Source organism: Strix uralensis, chromosome 2 (genome assembly GCF_047716275.1).
Source record: "Strix uralensis isolate ZFMK-TIS-50842 chromosome 2, bStrUra1, whole genome shotgun sequence".
NCBI lineage: Eukaryota > Metazoa > Chordata > Aves > Strigiformes > Strigidae > Strix > Strix uralensis.
Window position 1 is genome coordinate 90,092,748 of NC_133973.1, and position 20,401 is coordinate 90,113,148.

At 47.4% G+C, this 20,401-nt stretch overlaps 1 protein-coding gene across 1 annotated transcript; it reads left to right on the forward strand.

The window, feature by feature from the left end:
- Positions 1 to 347: 347 nt before the first annotated feature.
- POU4F1 (POU class 4 homeobox 1) lies at positions 348 to 2,703 on the forward strand. Its single transcript, XM_074860985.1, has 2 exons — positions 348 to 689; positions 1,654 to 2,703. The coding sequence occupies exons 1-2, from the start codon at positions 567 to 569 to the stop codon at positions 2,701 to 2,703; spliced, it is 1,173 nt and encodes a 390-aa protein (XP_074717086.1). The 5' UTR covers positions 348 to 566.
- Positions 2,704 to 20,401: the final 17,698 nt, after the last annotated feature.

The following is a 20,401-nucleotide window of genomic DNA, read 5'->3' on the forward strand; positions in this document are numbered from 1 at the left end:
TATAAGAGCGGCCCCGCCGCCGCCGCCCCGGCGAGACGGGCGAGGGCTGCGGGAGATGCAACAAGGCGCGGGGAGGCAGGGACCGGGGGCGGCGGGAGGAAAAGGAGGAGGAGGAGGAGGAGGAGGAGGAGGGAAAAGAGGAGGAGGAGGGAAAAGAGGAGGAGGAGGAGGAGGAAGGGGGGGAGACAGCTGATGCCTGTCAAAGCCGGGGCCGCCGCGCTCTCGCGAGAGCCCGCCCGGCGGTAGCCACGGGATGCGGGGCTCAGGTGCGGGCAGAGCGCAGCGCAGCGCGCCCGGCGCCGGGCAGCGGCAGGCAGAGGAGTGAGACGGCGGGGGCCGGAGGGAGCCTCGCCGCCCGCTCACCCACCCACCCAGCCCAGCCCCGGCCACCGCGGCAGCGGCGGCGGCGGGGGCAGGGTCCGCTGCGGCACCGCCGCCACCGCCACCGGCTCCGCCACCGCCACCCGCCGCCGTCCGCGGCTTCCCCCGGCGGGAGGAGAGCGCCCGGAGAGCACTTTTCCCCCGACTTTAGGAGTGTTTGTGGATTTACATGCCAAGCCTTCAAGATGATGTCCATGAACAGCAAGCAGCCGCATTTTGCCATGCATCCCACCCTACCTGAGCACAAATACCCCTCTCTGCACTCCAGCTCGGAAGCAATAAGAAGAGCATGTCTACCAACTCCACCGGTAAGGGACAGGCAGCTGCAGCTCTCTTCTTTCCTTTCTTTCTTTCTCTCTCTCTCTTACATACACGCACACACTCTTTCTTTCTCTCTCTTTTTTCTGTATACTGCATGTATGTGTATGTGCATTAATAAAAAAACCGCTGCGAGGCACATTTTGACAAGCGGCGCTTAATGTTTTTTTCATGTCGTCCTCTGCAATCATCTGAGCGCCTGTGATCTTTTTTGAAAGCGGTGTTCACACGAGTCTCCGACTTCATCCACTTTCTGTATTAATTTTTATGACTCGGCCTCTGAAAAGGAATGCGCTTTATGTGCTCTTGTGTTTGACACAATTCCCCAGCTGAGAGTTACAGATCCATTTCTTCTCCTCCTTTCTCTTCTTCTTTCGTCCCGTTTTTTTTGTGGTTTTTTTTTTTTTTTTTGGTTTGGTTTGGTTTTGTTTTTTGGTTTTTGTTTTTTTTTTTTTTAAATTTTTTTAATTTATCTGTTCCCTTCACTCCCTCGTCCTTTCTTTTTCGGACTCCCCCTCTCCGGCTTCCTGCCCTTTCTACTCCTCGCTTCTTCTTTTCCTCTTTTGCTCCCCCTCCTCGTTTTGCCCCCTATTCTTCTACCCCATCCCCAATTTCCCCTCGCTTCCCCGTGCCGTGTCCTGCTGTACCCCGCTTCCCCCATTCCCTGGACTCTTCCCCCCACCTTGTACCCCTTTACACCTCATACTGCTGCCGGCTCTCCCCCGCACGGTCCCCCCAACTTTGCCCACCTCTCTCCCCCCCCCCGCGGCTCCCCTCCCTCGACCGTCCCCCCTACCCTCCCCACGGCGCTCCCGCAACCCCACGTTCCCCCCCACCCCCCACCGTCCCTTCCCTCTCCGCGCTTTGCCCCCTCTCTGCCCCGCTCCCCGGCGCCCCCCTGCCCTGCCCTGCCCTCCTCTCCCCGCACCCCGCTCTGTTTTGTGTCCCCTGCAGCTGCAGAGCAATATCTTCGCCAGCCTCGATGAGACCCTGCTGGCGCGGGCCGAGGCTCTGGCCGCCGTCGACATCGCCGTCTCGCAGGGCAAGAGCCACCCGTTCAAGCCGGACGCCACTTACCACACCATGAACAGCGTGCCCTGCACCTCCACCTCCACCGTGCCCCTGGCGCACCACCACCACCACCACCACCACCACCACCAGGCGCTGGAGCCCGGTGACCTCCTCGACCACATCACCTCCCCCTCCCTGGCGCTCATGCCCGGCGGAGGCGGCGGCGGAGGCGGCGGCGGCGGCGGCCACGACGGGGCGGGCGGCGGCGGCGGCGGGGCCGGCGGCGGCGGGGCCGGCGGCGGCGGCGGCGGCGGCGGCGGCGGCCTCATCTCCACCTCGGCCCACCCGCACTCGCACATGCACGGCCTGGGCCACCTCTCGCACCCGGCCGCCATGAACATGCCGTCGGGGCTGCCGCACCCGGGGCTGGTGGCCGCGCACCACGGGGCCGCGGGGCAGGTGGCCTCGGCGGCGGCGGTGGTGGGGGCGGCCGGCTTGGCCTCCATCTGCGACTCGGACACGGACCCGCGGGAGCTGGAGGCCTTCGCCGAGCGCTTCAAGCAGCGCCGCATCAAGCTGGGGGTGACCCAGGCCGACGTGGGCTCGGCGCTGGCCAACCTGAAGATCCCGGGGGTGGGCTCCCTCAGCCAGAGCACCATCTGCCGCTTCGAGTCCCTCACCCTCTCCCACAACAACATGATCGCCCTCAAACCCATCCTGCAGGCCTGGCTGGAGGAGGCCGAGGGCGCCCAGCGGGAAAAAATGAACAAGCCCGAGCTCTTCAACGGGGGCGAGAAGAAGCGCAAGCGGACTTCCATCGCCGCCCCGGAGAAGCGCTCCCTGGAGGCTTACTTCGCCGTCCAGCCCCGGCCCTCCTCCGAGAAGATCGCCGCCATCGCCGAGAAATTGGACCTCAAAAAGAACGTGGTGCGGGTTTGGTTTTGCAACCAGAGACAGAAGCAGAAACGGATGAAATTTTCCGCCACCTACTAGGGGCGGGCGGGAGGGGCGGCCCTGACACCGGGGGTACCGGGGGGGCCGGGCCGGGCCGGGGCCGCGGGGGACGCCCATGCACCGCCGCCGTCGCCCGAGACGCCGTGGGAAGCTCCTGGGGACCAAGGGACGCTGTAGAAACTAAACGCGAACTACTCGATGAGAGGGGAGAGGGGGGGGCGTGCGTGGACGGGGGGGGGGAGGGGGGGTGCGCGCTATCAATTATTAAAACAAAAAGACACCGGGACACCAACGAGAAGAAGGAGAGGAGAGGAGGTAAACAGGCTCTAGAAACCCGTGGGGGTCACTTCTGCGGCCCCATCCCCCCTCTGCCCCCCCACCCCCTCGACAGAAAGCGGGAGAAAGAGCAACTTAAAGCGTAAACACACACAGACACACACCAATAAATACCGTGACAGCAACAACCACAAACCGAGAAACCTAAGTCACAACTTTCCGAAGGAAAGCAAAACCGACCAACAAACCCGGAAGGCGAAACTGTCGGTGGTGATGCTACGTTTGGTTTGGGTCTCTTTTCATTACTTTCCGGTTTTCTTTCTTTTCCCTGGCTTGGTAACGAATGAGGACGGCGGTGGTTTGGTGTGGGGGGTCTTTTTCTTTGGTTTTGTTGGTTGGGTTGTTTTGGGGGTTTTTTGGTGTGTGTGTGTGGTTTTTTTGCTTGGGTTTTTTTGGGTTTTTTGGGGGGAGGTTTTGCTATGTTCTGTTTTTCCCTCGAATGCATTTTTTCGCGAGGCTTTGGCGATGGGTCTTGTCTGTGCCGGGGAGCGGCGCGAGCGGGGCCGGGCCGGGGCAGGCGGCCGCAGCCCGGCGGGGCAGCCGGACCTCCCGAGCCCTCCCTTTCCTCTCCGCTGTTGCCTCAATAATCCTAGCTAGCTCAAGGAAAACAAACAAACAGAAAAGTTACTCTGTAGCCCCTTTGTTTCTCTTCCCTCGCCTGCGTGGTTTGCGTTCCCATCTATGTCTAAAGACAGGTCCCTGCCTCTGCAGAGATGTGTCTGGAGGCCGATGCCAAACCCGCCCGAGCAGGGATGCTCTCCGAAACAATATGTTCAGATTCATTACGGCTCGTGGTTAACTATGTCCTCTCCCCTCCCTCCGCCCCGCTCCCCACTCCATGCCCCCCGGCATCCCTAACCAAACCTGCCGGATTTAGGTTAGCAGCGGACCACGGTGGGGAAAAGGTCCTGCCTGGGTTTGCTTCCTGGGTTATTGCACCCGGTAGGCAAAAGGAACCACCAGCGCAGGCTTTGAGATGACATTTGTTTCCGAGGGGTCTGCATGTTGGGAAGAAACACGCAAAAAAATCCCATTTGGGCTTGAAAGTCGTTTATTGTAAATAATAAACGTTAGGTAGAGGATGGCTTTTGGGGGTGTGTGGGGGGGGTTCAATTTGCACTATCACAGTCTCCCGGATTGGAAGCGATGTTGTTATTCCGTAATAACGATGCTGGTACTACTAATATTCATCAAGGTGCATTATATGTCTCGCGGATTGGAAAAAAAAAAATAATTATCAGAGCTCGTTAGGTAAAAACGCCAGCTACGTGCAGAAGCCATAGCTGGCTCTGGCTGTTACCGAGCGACTGTTAAGGTTTTCAAGTAACAAGGAATTTCTGAAAAGAGAATGCGATTTCGTTTAAATCAAAACAAACAATAGACTGAAATTATGCATGACCTAACAAAAAAAAAAAAAAAAAAAAAGAAAAGAAAAGAAAAAGGCATAGAAAGATCCGTGATAAAGTCTCGATATTATTTATTTATTTATTTATTTATTTATTTATCTATTTATTTTATTATTATTAATATTATTATTATTTTGTGTATCATTGTTTGCAGCGCAAACATTCTATGCATTTTGAAACTGAGCACTAAATAGACTAGCTTCTGGTAGAATCTTTTGTGGATGGTGTAATTTCACAGTTTAACTGCCTGTTTTCACTGAAAACACAAACATTCTTGTCACGTTCTTGTATTTAGATTTAAAAGAGGAAAAAAAGAGGGGAAAAAAAGAGAGGAAAGACGATTGTAAATATTTTCTTTAATGCACAAAAAAAAAAAAAAAAAAGGCTACAAACTGCAACCACGTGTGGATCCTGAAATGTCTCACTGAATAATCTACCTGTCCATGTATGTTTGCTGAGCTTTCTCCTTGGTTGTGTCTTTACTCTATTACTTTTATTTCTATCAGAAATATTTCTGTACGCCAAAATACAACAGGGAGATGTGTCCCAGCATACTTACAAATAAAACAAATGTGAAAACAGAATAGTTATTATTATTGGGTGCATTTTAAAAAGAAAAAAAAATATTTCCGAGACACGGCTGGTAAATTCAAGGTACGGCCGTTAGACGATAAGATTAATTCTACCAAAAAGAAAATAGTGAGAGATGTATTTTTCTGCTAAATCCAGAAATCATTACTTTGAGATAGCTCTTATGTGAAAATCGGTGCTCTGAATAAAATTAACTATATATTAGCTGCGTGTGTTTCTTGAAGTTTATTCTATAACTGCAGAATATAAATCAAAGTAAAATTTTAAGAAGGACTTCTGAAGTATTTCTTTTCAGTTTACTGGAAAGGATTATGCACCTACAAAATATGTATAAAGAAGAAAAGCTTGGGTGGTTTCAGGTTTATATGTTGTTCTGACTGGCCTAATTGCACTTAATTATGTAACAAGATACTTTATTTTTATTTTGGGTTAATAAATATGAAAATCCTAAACTGATCTCTCCTTATGTTGTAAATGCAATTGTTCATTAGGAACGTATAGGATGCCACCTACTGCTTCAAGTGATCAAAGAACCTCTTTCTATTTTCTGATGACCTGTGACTAGATCAGATGCCAAATGTAAAAAGTTACTTAATAGCTGGGATTATTTCTTCTGTAGACATATTTTAGCCAAATCTTTTTAATTTCACCGGTAAATCTGTGAATCAAGACACGTGATGTTCAGAAAAGAATAATGCGTTCAAAAAGCTGTGATTTTAAACAACTGTTGATGTTAAAAAATAAGCACTAAAGGTATTTTTAAAAAACCATAGATCTCGTCCACCGGAAATTGACTTGTTTCTGTTGTTATTAACTTGAAATGTCATCAGAATTTTTAATAAATGCATTTGTAAAAATATTATTTTATAGAAAAATATTACCGGATATCATTTTTGGAGAGTCAGGAATGAACAAATAAAAATAATTACAAATGTTGGGTTTTTTTTCATCTGCCCCAAACGATTGAAATGTTACAAGCGATACCACATTTGTATTATACAGTAATGACCGATGTATGTATTGAAAAGTTAAGGAGTTTGTTTTGTAATAAGTACAATCCTTATCGAGTACAAAGAAAAAAATAATATGTTAATAAAACAGATGGTGAAAATAAAAGCTTTGCAGAGTTTCCTATTTTTCATGGTAGGAAACACTGCAAAACCGGAATGTCCTGCTTTCCGTCGGATGAATATGAATAGTTCATAAACCCACGAAATACTCATGAGGCCTTTTCAATAAATGTCTCATTAAAAATACTGAAAAAAATAGAAAAGAAAGAAAGAAAGAAAGAAAGAAAGAAAGAAAGAAAGAAAGAAAGAAAGAAAGAAAGAAAGAAAGAAAGAAAGAAAGGAAGGAAGGAAGGAAGGAAGGAAGGAAGGAAGGAAGGAAGGAAGGAAGGAAGGAAGGAAGGAAGGAAGGAAGGAAAAAGTTTGGGTTTATATTTGCTTTTATAACGTGTAACCTAAGGACTGTTAAAACTTTTGCGTCCGAGAAAAAAAGTAAGAGCGAAAAGACGAAGAGGCAGAACATACATTCGCATTTATTCCCCAACAGTATGCAACCTCCTGCATACAGAAGTGCAACTTGTGACAAAAAAAAATATAGATTCTCTCCCCCGCCCTCCCACCCCCCACCCCCCCCACCCCGCAGTGATACGGGCCGAGGCCGCTACCGGGTTGCGGCTGTCACCTCTGATAGCTCCTGAACTTCAGCCAGTTCAGCATCTGTGACCCTTGCCGAGGACACTTCAGTAGTGCCGTCCCTTGAAGGGCCTTTTTCTCCACACCTGAGGTATTTCGTCACCTTCTGATGTGATTTTCCAGTCCTAAATCCGCAAGACCCGGGCTGGCTCCCGGATTTTCTGCTTAACACTTGCTCTCCGATTGCTTTCAACTTAGATTAGGCCATCATAAGTGAATAACAGACACCCACTGCCACGATCCTATTGATTTTTACTCTCCTGTGATATTAAGACTAATTCGGTGTTGGTTCAACAAGTAAAAAGGCTCCCCAGAAGGAGAATGAAGTGTCCTACAGCACAGATTTTATGGTTTATGTGCCTCCCTCCCCGCCTCCCCCTGTTCCCCCTTTCCTCTGAAGAGAGATAGATTTGTCGAAAGATAATTATTTTAACTCTGACGGACTCGAGCGCATAAAGCTTGATACCGCCGCTGCTGCCCTGTGTTATTCTGGCATTTCCCAAACGATTTTAAATCCCTCCAGTTATTTATGTCTCGCTTTTCAGCCGGCGGTATTTTTTTTTTTTTTTTAAGCTTTATTATATTTACCTGCTGATTCCAAAGCGGAGGAAAGCCTAATTGATTTTTAAAAGATCAGCAGCAGAATTCCAATCCGCTTGGGAACCTCTTTCCACCTGCCAGGCGAGCGTCTGATTATCGGTAATTATGTTATTTAAGGGTTGATAAAATATCGGAGCCCGCTGCTGCCTGGGCCCGCGTCCCCAGCCTGGGCGCGAAGGGGACCCACGCGGGGAGAGCCGCGGCGCGGCGGGGCCGCCGCCGTCACGTGCGCCGCTGCAAACACAATTACGGAGCCGCCGTTAATAATTCATGGGCTGAGATTTAGAAAATTAATAAAATGAATTATAACAAGAGGCTAATTAAAAACTTTAGTAATTGTTGTCAAGACAGCTTGATGGGAGGCATGCTGCACGACACCCCCCCCCCCCCCCCCCGCCCTCCGCTTCCCCTCCTTCCCCCTTCCCCTTCCGCTTTTGGAAAGCATTTTCTTTTTCCTCCTCTGCAACCCCTTCGCACCTGAAGGAGGCTTAGTTTGGGAGAAAAGTAGCGGATGAATATATAGGTCAGCTGAATATATAGGTCCCAGAGATGGGACCTAGGTGGTAAAGCTGCGAACAAGTCTCTTTACATCATGGCAAGACAGAGAGGAGGGCGGGTGCGCGAGTGGGTGGGTGCACGGAGGGGTGAAAGAAATCCAGGGCTCAAAAGTTAATTTAAAATAGGATGTCACGTATAAATCTTTGAAGAAGCAGCAGCAGCAGAAAGTGGCGGCTGCACCGCCGGGCTGACAGGCAGCGGCTGAGGGCAGGGAGGGGCAGGCAGCGACCCGCGGGCAGAGGCGCGCACTTTCCGCCTTTGCTTTCGCACAGCCGATAGCAGCGGCCGTCGGTGAGGGACCTCCACCGCGCCTCCTGCCCGGGGTCTGCCTCCGCGGGGGGCCGAGGGGGCCGCGGGATGCTTCCCCCACCTCCCCGCGGAGTGTCTTTCCTCCTGCTGGTTTAAGATGCGACTTTAAGGCGGACTCAGCGCGGTGTTTCCGCAGGCAGACGGGGCCGGCCAGCCTGGGCTGCTGAACCACGCGGATTTATGGCCGTGTCAGCAGCCAAACCCTGCTCGTGGCTCACCGTCGAGGGGCAGCTGCGCATGCAAATCTGCTTCCCAAATTGGTCTCCGGACTTCCGCGGAGTCACAGCCCCTCTGGGAAAGCAGGAGTCCTCCTATGAACTGCATTTTAACTCCTTCAGCCTGCCCACCGAAGTATACTAAAGCAGCTCTAACTCCGGGGGAAAAGTTGTTAAACACCACTTTTAAAAAAACCCCAAAACAACAACAACAACAAACCCCCCCAAAACCCCAAACATATCGGGAAGCGAGGGGGGGAAATTACTTAAAAAAAAAAAAAAAAAAAATCTGTTGTCATAAGGCGTTAATCACTCTAAGGACTGAAGTATTTAAAAGGCTTTATATAAAAAATAAATAAATAATGAAAAGAAGACACAGTGCTCTGGTACACCGAAGATAAATGGTAACTTCGAATTGATTCTCGCAAGCGAGTCATAAAAGCCTCAAAACAGTCTCCTTCGGTGGGGACGCCGAGCGACCCTCCTGCTTGCACAGGGCTAGTGCAGGGCTTGCACAGGGCTAGCGCAAGGCTTGCGCATGGCTAGCGCAGGGCTAGCGCGGGGCTAGAGCATGGCTTGCACAGGGCTAGCGCAGGACTAGACCAGGACTAGACCAGGACTAGCGCAGGGCTAGAGCACTGCTTGCACAGGGCTAGCGCAGGACTAGCGCGGGACTAGCCCAGGGCTAGCGCAGCACGGTGCCCGGCGCGGAGCCGAACTGCCCCGCGCCCGGGCTCAGCACCGGGAGCTGCAGCCACACGGCTCCTGCTGCAAACGCAGCGGTGCGGGAGGGGATAGAGACGTACGGGCACCCCTCGCCCGGGGAAAAGAAAGCAGTTTAAAAGTGTAAGCCAGAGCTAAAATATGTAAAAGCTGTGGGTTGGGGTTTTTTTGTTTTGTTGTTTTGTTGTTTTTTGTTTTTTTTTTTTTTTTTTTTTAAGTTGGGTTGGGTTTTTTTTAAATCTATTTATTTAAAAAAAAGATGTTCCTTGACAAGAGGATAGCATGTCAACATGAATACATCTTTTCACAGGCTGCGGAGAAAGAAGACAAGGCGCCGATATACATAACTTAGCCCTTGATTATGGTCATTATGTAAACCGAATTACGAACAAAAGTTTGTTTGGTAACTAATTATAGCTCACTAAATCTCTGCCTCTCTTCACTTCAGTATAATGTATACAAACTTTTGAACACGCGGATCAGAATAAAACAAAGTGTTGACAGCATCCAGCAGTGGAAATTCACTTACACAAGACTTTTTTTCACTGAAGTGTTGACAATAAACATTTAATGAAGGCAGAGACTTGGATGTCTCCAGACAGTGTCAGAATACTTTAAACAGACCATTAGCATGGCTTCTTCTACTTCAAACAGAGCACACTATACCATAACATTATAAAAATACAAAGTATGAAACAAATAATCTGTTTATACAGATATTTTAAGCTGTTTTCACCAGCTCTGACATCCCCTGTATTTAGTAACAGAAACTTACTCATTTCAGATTATTCGCGCTTAAAAAATGTTAAATACAGTTAATGCAATATTAATCGCCCTTTGGTGATATAAAATGCAATATTTTCAGGCAGCTATCGAGCTTTTCTAGAGGAAGAGCTGATGAAAACAGTCACAGCTGAATAGTGGAGAGAAAAAAGCTCTGTATTTATTGCTTTTGTTTGGCTTTTGGCTACAGAGACAGGAACATTCTAATGGGGTAAGGACATTTATTTTATCTGCAATCTATTGCTGCTAGAGCAGGAGTGGCAGATGGGGTTTGGTGTTATATTCACAGAGTAATTTAGAGCAAATCCTAATAACTAATAATGATTTATGTTAATTTCAATCACTTATGTGACTTTATTAAAGCACTGCTGTAAGAGGAATAGAGGGGGGGGGGGGGGGGCGTGAAAGGAGAGGCTGGAGAGAGGCAAGCTGTGTCTGTCTGAAACCGAACCGCATGCTTGGGAGGTTGCTGTGGTGGGCTCCAGCGAAATTTCTGACCTGAAGGAGCAGTGACTAGCACCAGCTACCGCACACGGCTTGCTTTTGAGACTCTCTGACGCCGGAGCTAATTCCTTGAAAGAAAAGCCCCGTGTAGAAACCCCGTCCACCTACGAGAGGCAAACAAAAATAGAGAGAGCAGGAGAGGAGAGAGCGTGCGAGAGGGACTCGTGTTATGCAAAATGTATTGATTGTGCGCGAGCAATCTGCGATGCTGGTGTGCTGGGCTCCCGAAAGGCTAGAGGAGGCTGCTGGCAGAATAGCTAGAAAGACCCCAAATGTACAGGACGCGAAACTTTTATCCTGGGCTGCTTCAGCGTGGTGGAGGTCTACAGTTCTCTACTCACGTTGCATCGGCTTTACTCCTCACCGCAAACCTCTAGGATTCTTTTCCCCGCGGGATTTTATATTCTTATTAGGGAAAAAGAAAATAATAACAATAATAATTTTAAAAAGCGGCCACTGCAATGAGCCTTTTGTATTTCCCCCTGTAATCTTCAGTTTCATGAACAACGGATAGTACTAGAGTGCACACACATAAACACAGGCGCACACATCCTCGTGTGTGCATTGAAATGAGATGTTTGCAAAAAGCAGGAAATCTCAAACCAACTAGTGCTGCTCTGCATAGCATCGGTTTGATGTAGGAGAGAGGAGTACTTACAGGATTTTTGAAAGGGAGGGTGCTCTTCGCTTCTGGCAGTTTACTTTCCCAGCTACCTTTATGCGTTTTTCTGCCTTAAGGCATACAGTCTGAAAGTAAAACAACATCAAAGCTCCTTATTAACACTATTTTCCTGAAATCAGAAGATGAAGCTACCTGAAACGTTTAATCTAGTGTTAGCATTTATTTCCCAACAAAACAGCCAGAACAAAGTTCAAAAGAGCTAGGGCAGTTATCTACAGGAGACTAAAAGGCAAAGTGCAGGGAGTGATTTTTGTTTCTGTCAGAACCTTGAAATGGATTAAATAAACCTTCCGTTTTGCTGCATTCTCAACCACTGTATTGTATACTATAATTTCCGCTTCCAAACAACACGGCTGGGAGTAACCTCTCTCCCCCTCTGCCAGGTGCTATAGTTGCAAGTTGCCTAACTTTTGGGCTATTTGCAGAAATCTGTCTTCCCGTCTTGGCAAGCTGGCACGGCATTTTAAACGCGACCGGTTTCCACACAGGCCAATTTTTGTGTTCTCTGTAGGAAAGGTTTTATATACATGGCAACACCTTTTCTCCTAGATGAAAAAAAAAAATCAAAAAACACGAAACAAAAAAGAGCGAGAGAAATCCCTGTTTTAGGGACTAGGAGTGATGCTGCTGCCGCTTGCCGCCTCTTGGCTTGAAAGCGGCGCAGGGCTTTCAGACGCGTGTGCGCTGTGCGCGCCGGCTTTTTTTGAACTGCCCCCACCGTGCTTGCGCGCAGGCGGAGCGGCGGGCGGGCGCGGCGGAGCCTCAGCACCGCGGACAGCTCCGGCGGGCCCGCGGGGCGCGGGGCGGGGGGGGCGTGATGCGTGGCTGTCTGTGTGTCTGTCTGTGTGTCTGCGTGTCTGTCTGTGTGGCTGTCTGTGTGTCTGTGTGTCTGTCTGCACAGAAGCCTGTAATATGTTAATGGCCGTAGGGTATGCCCGAGGTACCATCTCAAGCTGCTTCGCACACCATATGTCAGGCCGTTAGCCACATGGATCTATTAATCAAAGGGGGAGAGAAGGAAGAGGAGAGAGGCGGGGGATGGGGGGGGAGGGGGGGGGGGGAAGGGAGCTTTTAATACCCCACCCTATTTTGCTGTATACTTTCTCCTTTCATTTCTCCCAGATAGAAAGATCCGGAGTACCTCGAACACCCAACTGTAATTCTCTTTTGATCCGCTTTTTTACACCCTCGTGTAACCAGCTCAGGTCCGCCGGTAGCGAGATCTGGGGGAGGAGGGGGGAGACTGTGCCACGTTTCCCCCGTCAAAGGGTTTGGGTTTAAAGTGCTGCTCAACTTCTGTGACAAAGGGGATCTCTCTGCGCCCCTTCAGCCTTCTCCTAGCGCAGGGTGCCTCCGAGGGGAAGGCTTTTTTTAAGGAGCGGAGGATCGCCGCCCCTCCCCGCAGCCAGACCTCTGACCGTCCTTACCACTTCTACGTGCGCCCTGTTCCCTATCGCACCACGTCATTTCTTCACGGGAGATTTGTCCCCCCCGTGGCTAAACCCGTGAGATCCGCAAAAGTACCGGATCCACAAAATTACCGGGAGACGGGGAAGGAGCAGTCTGTGTAGCAAAACGGTGTGAAAGCCTTTGTGTACGTGAATTTTTCACGTAGCCCTCGAAACGGGACCGGCGGTCCCACCTAAACTTCTGCCCTTCAGGCAAATAAAGATGTCCTGATGTACCTAACAGCAAGGCTTAGCGCCCGAGAAGATGCACGGGCTCTCGGGTCTGGTTTCCGCTCTTTGCTTGGAAGATGACGTGTTTTGAGGGACTTTCTCTTCAGGGTTAGAATGAACATGCTCACACGGGCTTCTCCTGGACCCTGTTGGCCAGTCCGTAGGTGGCACGTCGGGGCACAGCCCGGGCAACCAACACTGCCAGCCTAATTCCGAGACTGCTGGGTTTTTGTTTTGTGGTTTTGTTCGTTTGTTTGTTTTTGTTTTTTCCTTTCATGATGAATGAGGGGTAACATTAAGGAGACTGACCTTTCGCTCAGGCACATGCCACATAAAGTTTTGAAATTCTAAGTTATTACAAAGTGCCACAGCGGCTCATGAAAGTTATCGAGTGGTGGAGGAGGGGGGAGAACAGGACCACTTCGTGAGCCAGGGCCCTGCAGCGGGTCCCCTCGAGCGTGCGGGTGGATAGGGCAGGATCCCCTACCCCTCATCTCCAGGCCAAGAGGCATGCACATGTGTACTGGAAATGGTTGAAAAACACTCGGAGAAGGGAAAGGACATGAGCAGGACCAGGGACACGGAACACAAGGGTAAACTCTCCTTTTCGTGGGTTTATAAAAAGCGCAAGATCCTCTAGCTGGTTGAAATTCCGTCTGTTGGTACAGTTGCAGCACAGAGAGGCAAGTTAGGGGGAAGAAGCACTGGAGACAATTTCTGCGATTGCAGACACGGGACAGTAACCCTATTGACTGTGTTGAATGGTACGTTGTGTAGGTTATGTTGAAGTCAGTCTTTAAGACAGACTTATTTTCTAATATTTTTTCCCCTTTCGGTGTCTGGAAAAAACAAACAAACAAGAGTGCATCTGTGTGTAGATCTAAAGATGGTACTCGTCTTTCAGAACCTTTGCTTTAATACAGATTGCATTTAACCTGCAAAAAATATGAACGCCTTTCTAAGCAATGCTTTACACCAAAACAGAGCTAAATGCACGGACTGAGTGTCAGTTGATTCTGCATTTCCACCTAGCTAGAGAAAGGCTCTTATTACCTTTAAATTTTGGTGAACACACCACTCATCATTTTCTTCCTCTATTTAAAAGGTAACCCATATATCTGTCGTTTTAGGTTTCCAAAGACTCGTAACTTAATTCCTTCAGGCTATTCATCAGCACAGTAATTAAACTAGCAAATGGATGTAAATAAAGTGAAATTGGTTTCATGACAGATGAGCCGAAGAGGCCTCTGACATGAAACAAGCCAGGACAATAATTATTTCTGCACCGGGCTATATGAGGAACTCCATCTGGATTTATTAGGTGCTGCAAGTTATTTGCTAGGAGCAGGCAAGACAGGAGGACTCACTTTAATTTGACAGGATTTTTTTTTTCTTTTTGCATCCTAAGTAGGTTAAAGAAATATAAATCTGGAATTAACTTTGGCAATACTCTTGAGAAGCGTCCACCCGATGTAAAAATGCAATGTGAAAATAGGTGTCAGAAGAAAGACTTATTAAACAATTTCTTCCTAAGTGCAAAATAGGAGGAAATCTACGCTAAAAACCTGCTCTCGATCTATCCCCTATTAAAAAATAATCCAGATCACCATGGTAGCCAGTGTATGGTTCTCTTTTCTACAAATATGCATGCGGTAGAGGGGAGGCAATAGAAAGAAGGGAAATTTGGAGAGCTTGGGAATTCTGAAGAGCTTCTCTTAAAAAAAAAAAAAAATACCCAACAAAAAACACCACAAATTATAATCTCAGCTAAATGGTGCCTGGTAAAATACCCCCGCTCCCTCTTCTCTGTCGAGGAAAAGTTTATACCTGCGGAGAAGAGGGGAGCAGAGAAAGGGGCTGTGTGTGGATTCCGCAAGGCTCAACTATAATTGGAGCCATCAGGTCCAGCTTGGAGTGGAAGTAATATACAGAATAAATAAAAAAAGGGCTCTCACAGCAGGTGCAGATTAGTCCCTTTTCCCCTGAAAAGATTAGAAACTGACTGCTTTATGCTTAAACGTACTCTCAATTATTTAAGCGCCCCTTCGTGATTAGCAAGTAAAAGTAACGCTCCAAAGCGCTGGAGAAATGAAGCAGGAATAACATCGCTTTCCCAGAGCTCACGCAGGCTTTCCAGCACACGCCCAACTCCCTGCCAGCTAACGGGGAGCTGGGACGGGGGAACTCCCCTAGACAGATATACCTGTAGGGTGGGGAGTGGGGAAAGGAGAGAGGGAGGGCAGAAGGAGGGAGGGGGCAGGTTCAGCCTGAAAAAAATGCCGCTGTCGAGGCGGTGCAGCAGGCTGCAGCCCAACCTTGTTTCACAAGCGATTGGGATCCGTGGACAGATTTCCCCAGGAATGCTGGACCCTCAGCATCTCTTCCACTGTGGGGCGGGGCGGGGGGGGGGGGGGGGGCGGAATAAAAATCTCGCAACAAAATCCCAAAGAGAAAAACCCAAACCACCCTCTTGGAATGGGCTGGAAATGAACCGAGGACGCCTGTGTTTGCATACGGCAGTTTGATCAGGTTTCATGTCTTCCTGCAATCAAATCAGAAGCGTTTTCCACCCTTCCTCGCGGAAGGGACTGTGATAACTGCAAAGCCGGGGAGAGATCCTAAAGGGACGTAAATCCCCTTATGTCTGATGCTTTCTCTTTTAACACACACCAGACTAATTATTTAAAAGTTCTTGTAAAATTAGAAGACATAGCCCAGTCCTTTAATTAGAATACACTGTGAATAGGGATAGCATATGGAGGGGAATGTCAAGAAGAGGGTGCCAGGGGCAGATCCTAGGAAATCTGTATTCATTTCTGCCTCCTATTTGTTCAGTAATCTCTACCATCATAACTAAATCTTGGAGCACTGATGTAGTTCGAGTTGTTGTTGACTCAACGTCAAAATTCAATCACTGGGGGTTTTGCATCAGCCGGGCTACTTATTTGTCTAATAAATCCGTCATTTTGTAAGAAAAATATTTGAGCAGCCGTACTTGACCTCTTGGTATCCACAAGCCACATTTATTTCTACCAGTTTACAAATGCAAAATGGAGATGATCATCTTAATGCCTCGAGGTACTGTGTTGATTTCTGATTGGATTTTAGATGGAAATGTCTATTTTAAATACCCCGTGATTAAATTGTACATATAATAGAATTCATGCCTCTCAAATCAAATCCTGATTTGCAAACCCCCATTTTATTTTAAAGGAAATATTATTCAAGCATAAATTGTTTTATTAAATGATTTGTTAACTCCACGCCGTAAGATTTTATCATAGTCGGGCATCCTTCTCACTGGAAAACTTATTTCGACCCTGGACCATTCGTTTCTGACTGAAAGGTGTCAGACGCGGCTGGGATGGAAGTACACCCGTTGGAGAGCCGTGACATCCCGCGCTGGGGGATTTACTGCCTTTGTTTTTATGCCTAATTCCTCGAAAAAGGGGCCACGCTGCACCGGTTTAATTGGAGTAGGAGGGGGGGAATAACTTTCACGAGCGCTCTTTGGTTGCGGCGGGGGGCGGGTACGGGAAGGAATGAGGCCACTGCCAGGAGAGGAGAGATTTGGGAGCCTTCGGTCGGGCGGGAGGCCGGCTCCAGCCGCCACCACGCCCTCCGGGGGGCCGAGGCGCTCCCGCCCCGCCGGGGCTGCCTGCGCCCTCCGCCCGGCCGGGCCCCCCCGCTCCCGCGGAGCAGCGCGGCTCCCGCCCGCCGGCCCACGCGCGGCGCCGGCCGCGGCTCCACCAGCGCCGTGGGGCCGCCGGCGTGGGGAGGGCCGGGCCCGCGTCCTGCCCGGCCGGCGGGGAGCTCCGCCTGAGCTGCTTCTCCTGGGGGGGCTTGTTTCCTTCACCAAACACCCCCCACTGGCTTTTTTGACTCCCATCCCCTGAGCTTTCCCCTTGGGCGGCCGCCGGGCTCTTTCCGTCTCCATGGAAATACCAAGGGCCGCTGTCAGCCCGGGCAGCGGTCATTATTCCCGCATTAAAGTCAGCTATCGATTCGTCCCCCCAGCACCCACTCGCGCTGGGACTACGAAGGGCCACGTCTCCCGAGCCGGGGCCCGCCGGCTCCGGGGCCACTTGCCAGGCAGCGTCCCCTGGCAGCCACCCCCCGTGCACTCTTTAATGAAGTGCCCTACGCGAGGAAGGGGGGAAAAAGTGAAATATTTCAGCATATTGAAAATATTAATGTTGGCTTGTAGGAATTAATGTAATGGGCTATAGTTATTAACAACTTATAAAGGCTTAAATCAATATAAATTAATTTAATTATGATTTCTAATTGCATTATGCATGATCAATTTGAAACACTACATTAAAGATAATTAGAGCAGGGTGCTAGTCACTAATCACTTCCTTAATAGCTTAATGAAAAGGAATGCTGTGTAGTACCTATGGGGTGGACCTGTGAAATACTATAAATGCTTATTTTCCAATATAAAATAATTGTACCTTTTAACAGACGTTGTAGTCACATTATTGTAAACACAAAATGGATTTGGACTTTTTACATGGCCTTGCTTAAATTTTATTGGCGTTGATTGAAGTGCTGATGTATTGAGTCCATCTATTGATAACCTGAAGGAGGACTAACTTTTATGTAAAAGTATCATGCTGTCCTTAGAAGCTAGTGCCAAGAGGTCACAGTAGATGGAGGTCCTAGCTTAGCATAATGGGTTTAACATTTCCATGACATCATCAGGGAATCTGAAAAGGAGTCTAAGGATAATCAGAGTGGTCATTCAGAAGCAGAGTAAATATTTTATGAGGATATATAGAAGACAGGAAAGAAGGTGGTCAGAAAGGTGAATCTCTACTTCTTGAAGCTCTGTGAAGAAGGTTTTTCACTTGGTACCAATTTTGATCGAAAACTTGCGTATTGTTAATACAAAAAAAAGGCAGAGCATGACTCTTGGAGATGTGAATCCTAATTTGTTTTTAGCAACAATCTAAATATATTTGTATCCGTGGTCGCCTTTCAGGGTTACAGATTATTTCTCACTTATTTTTTAGACATAAATACATCCTTACTTGATTCTTCATTTGCCCTGCATATTGTCACTGACTTGGGGATCTGTTCCTACTTTAATAACAAAAGTTCATTTTTTGTTAAAATGAAAAACAACCAACATAAATGAATGCCTTGTAAATGGACAGTGCAAGGCAGATTAGTTGCAAATCCTTTCCCTGTGATTAGCTTTATTTTCATATCCTTGCCTAATAACTGAAGGAGCACTTGCAGCATACATCTTGGTTAGACTCATTATATAATTCATAGTTTTCAGAGTAATGTGTAATTAGGGAAACTGAGATTTGAGGAGAACAGGAAAGAACAGTAGCACATAATACCCATATTTGTCACAGCAAGACCTGTTTGAAGAATTTTCCTTCTTTTAAGGCCTGATTGAGACCTAGAATCTTTGGAACTCCTGAGGATAACACTATCTGAATAAAAAGGAGGAGTGAAGGATAGAGCCTAAATGTCACCCGAGGAGTATAGCCCTTTAAGTTATTAGAAACATACTGATTTCAGTACTGAACTAGAAGGGCAGATGACTCTCTGGATGGAATGATTCCAGGGGTATGCAGTTGTTCTTTTTTAAAAAACTCCTCTTTAAAAGTGCACAGTAGAATACTTATTCACCACCACCCCCCCCCCCCCCCCCCCCATATCCTGCAGAGAGAAGGTAGGAGCAGAAATAAGCTTATTTTGCATAACAAATTCTAAGTATGCCAGTGAAATGGGACAAATTGCAGGATGAGCCTGGTCATTCCCTCTGTTGTTCACAGCTTGAAATGATGTGGCCTCATACTGGCAAGAACTGGTGACAAGGTCTGAAAGCAATTCACGGAAAACTTTTAAAAAGTGCAGTTACTCCAACATCAAACTTGCTGTTTTTCTTAAGAAAATCCTCCACGGAAGCCCTCAGCTCCTCCAAGGAAAATTCTGGTATATTGGAATAGCAATAAGTATATATGGAGTCTAACACCTTGACCTAAGGATGGGATATCAACACGACTTAAAATACCCAGGTGACAAACGCCTTATAAACATCAGTGGAGACAGACTCTTGTGGCTCCTATGTCGCTTCAGCTGTGGTAACTGTTCCAGCTGCTGTGACTTGCCCGCTATGTTGGTCCATTACTGCATCCTGACCTCTGCTCTAAACAAAATAATTTCCACGACTATCGTTCAATCTCTTGTCAGGAGTGAGGAGTCCCCCAGCATGACTATTCTGTAGCCAAAGAGCTCATAAGGAGAATAACAGTCCACTGGATTTCATAGATAGGTTCAAGGACTGAAGCCTTGTATCTAAACTCATCTTGTGACACGCCTTAATTTTCTCTATCATGAATAAAAATTGCACCAGCCTACGTTTTTCATCCTGCACTGGCATTGGGGAAGTCTCATCTACAAAAAGGTGCAAGTGGGATATTAACTAATGCAACTGCTTTTGAGAATATTGATTTTCCTTTATTTTTCTTTTTTTAAGTAGAAGCACAAAGAAAATCCTTGCTTGTGCAGGGAACCGTTGGTTATAAAAGCCTCACCTATACACTGTTTGAGTGGTTAGACTGAGAACCACATGGAGTCTATGTTTTATGCTGTTCTTTCATATAGCAATTGATTTTAGATAGTACTGTGAACCAAGGATGGAGCATGAGTGCTGTTTTTATGCCGAGGAAAGAAAGGAAAATAGTTACATGAGATACAGTGACAACTGAAGCATATAGCTTTGTAACTATAGAACTATCCCATGCTCCTGTCTTTTAATTAATCCAGTAGTTAATAAAACAAACACCTTTGTGATTCAAACACATCTTTCCATCCTTTTGGGCAGCCTCTGAATGATTGACATGTTTGCAATCATGGTAATTCACCAGAGCCTTAGGATCCACTTTTGTAAATTTTTGCCTAAGCTTTTTTGTTGAATATAAAATTGATTTTTCTCCTCACCTAAAATTAAATGGAAGCAAAATTTTAATTTATTTAAATAGTTTATTTTTCTGCCTGACATCTCAAGGCTTCCCCTTTTCTGATTGATTTTTGCACAATCCATTGACAGCTGCAGGCAAATATGTTAGCAGAAACTTTAACAAAGTCTTTGGTTTTTAAAGCTTCAAAACTAAACCTGGCAGCTTTGGTTTTCAGTGATAGAACTGAACCCATTTTGATCAGTGGCTATTTTAGTGCTATGCAGGTAGGATAATCCAGTCTGACCAGCTTGTCATCGTGATCTTGGTAGTGAGCTGCCACTCTCAGTGTCAATATGTTGCGTGGCAATGTTATATTTTTTAAAAATTTAAACTGCTCAAAGACTGTACCACAGCACCAGCTAATTGGAAGTTGGGTATCATGATTTTTTGAAAATGCACAGGGTTGTGCTAGAGAAGTTTCTAAGTAATATGAAGCAAGGGAAGGTCTTTTCAGCATCCGTGGGAGACTGAAGAGGATGATGCTCTTAACATGTAAGTAAATATTAACAATGGGGAGAGGTTGGACTTATTTTTATTCTCTAAAACATTGTTAATAGGTCTCAGTCTGGCACTGAAAACATTAGGCACATTGCTCTGTGTCTCACCTTTTTAACCCCGTTTGCATGTTTAAGTAAACACGTCTTAAGGTCTTTTGTGCTTGTGATTGG

What these genes read in the sequence shown, in the direction of transcription:
- POU4F1 (XM_074860985.1), top strand. Translation starts at nt 567, where the DNA reads ATGATGTCCATGAACAGCAAGCAGCCGCATTTTGCCATGCATCCCACC. An exon ending in CATGTCTACCAACTCCACCG is followed by an intron (nt 690 to 1,653) that starts GTAAGGGACAGG and finishes TGTCCCCTGCAG; the next exon opens with CTGCAGAGCAATATCTTCGC.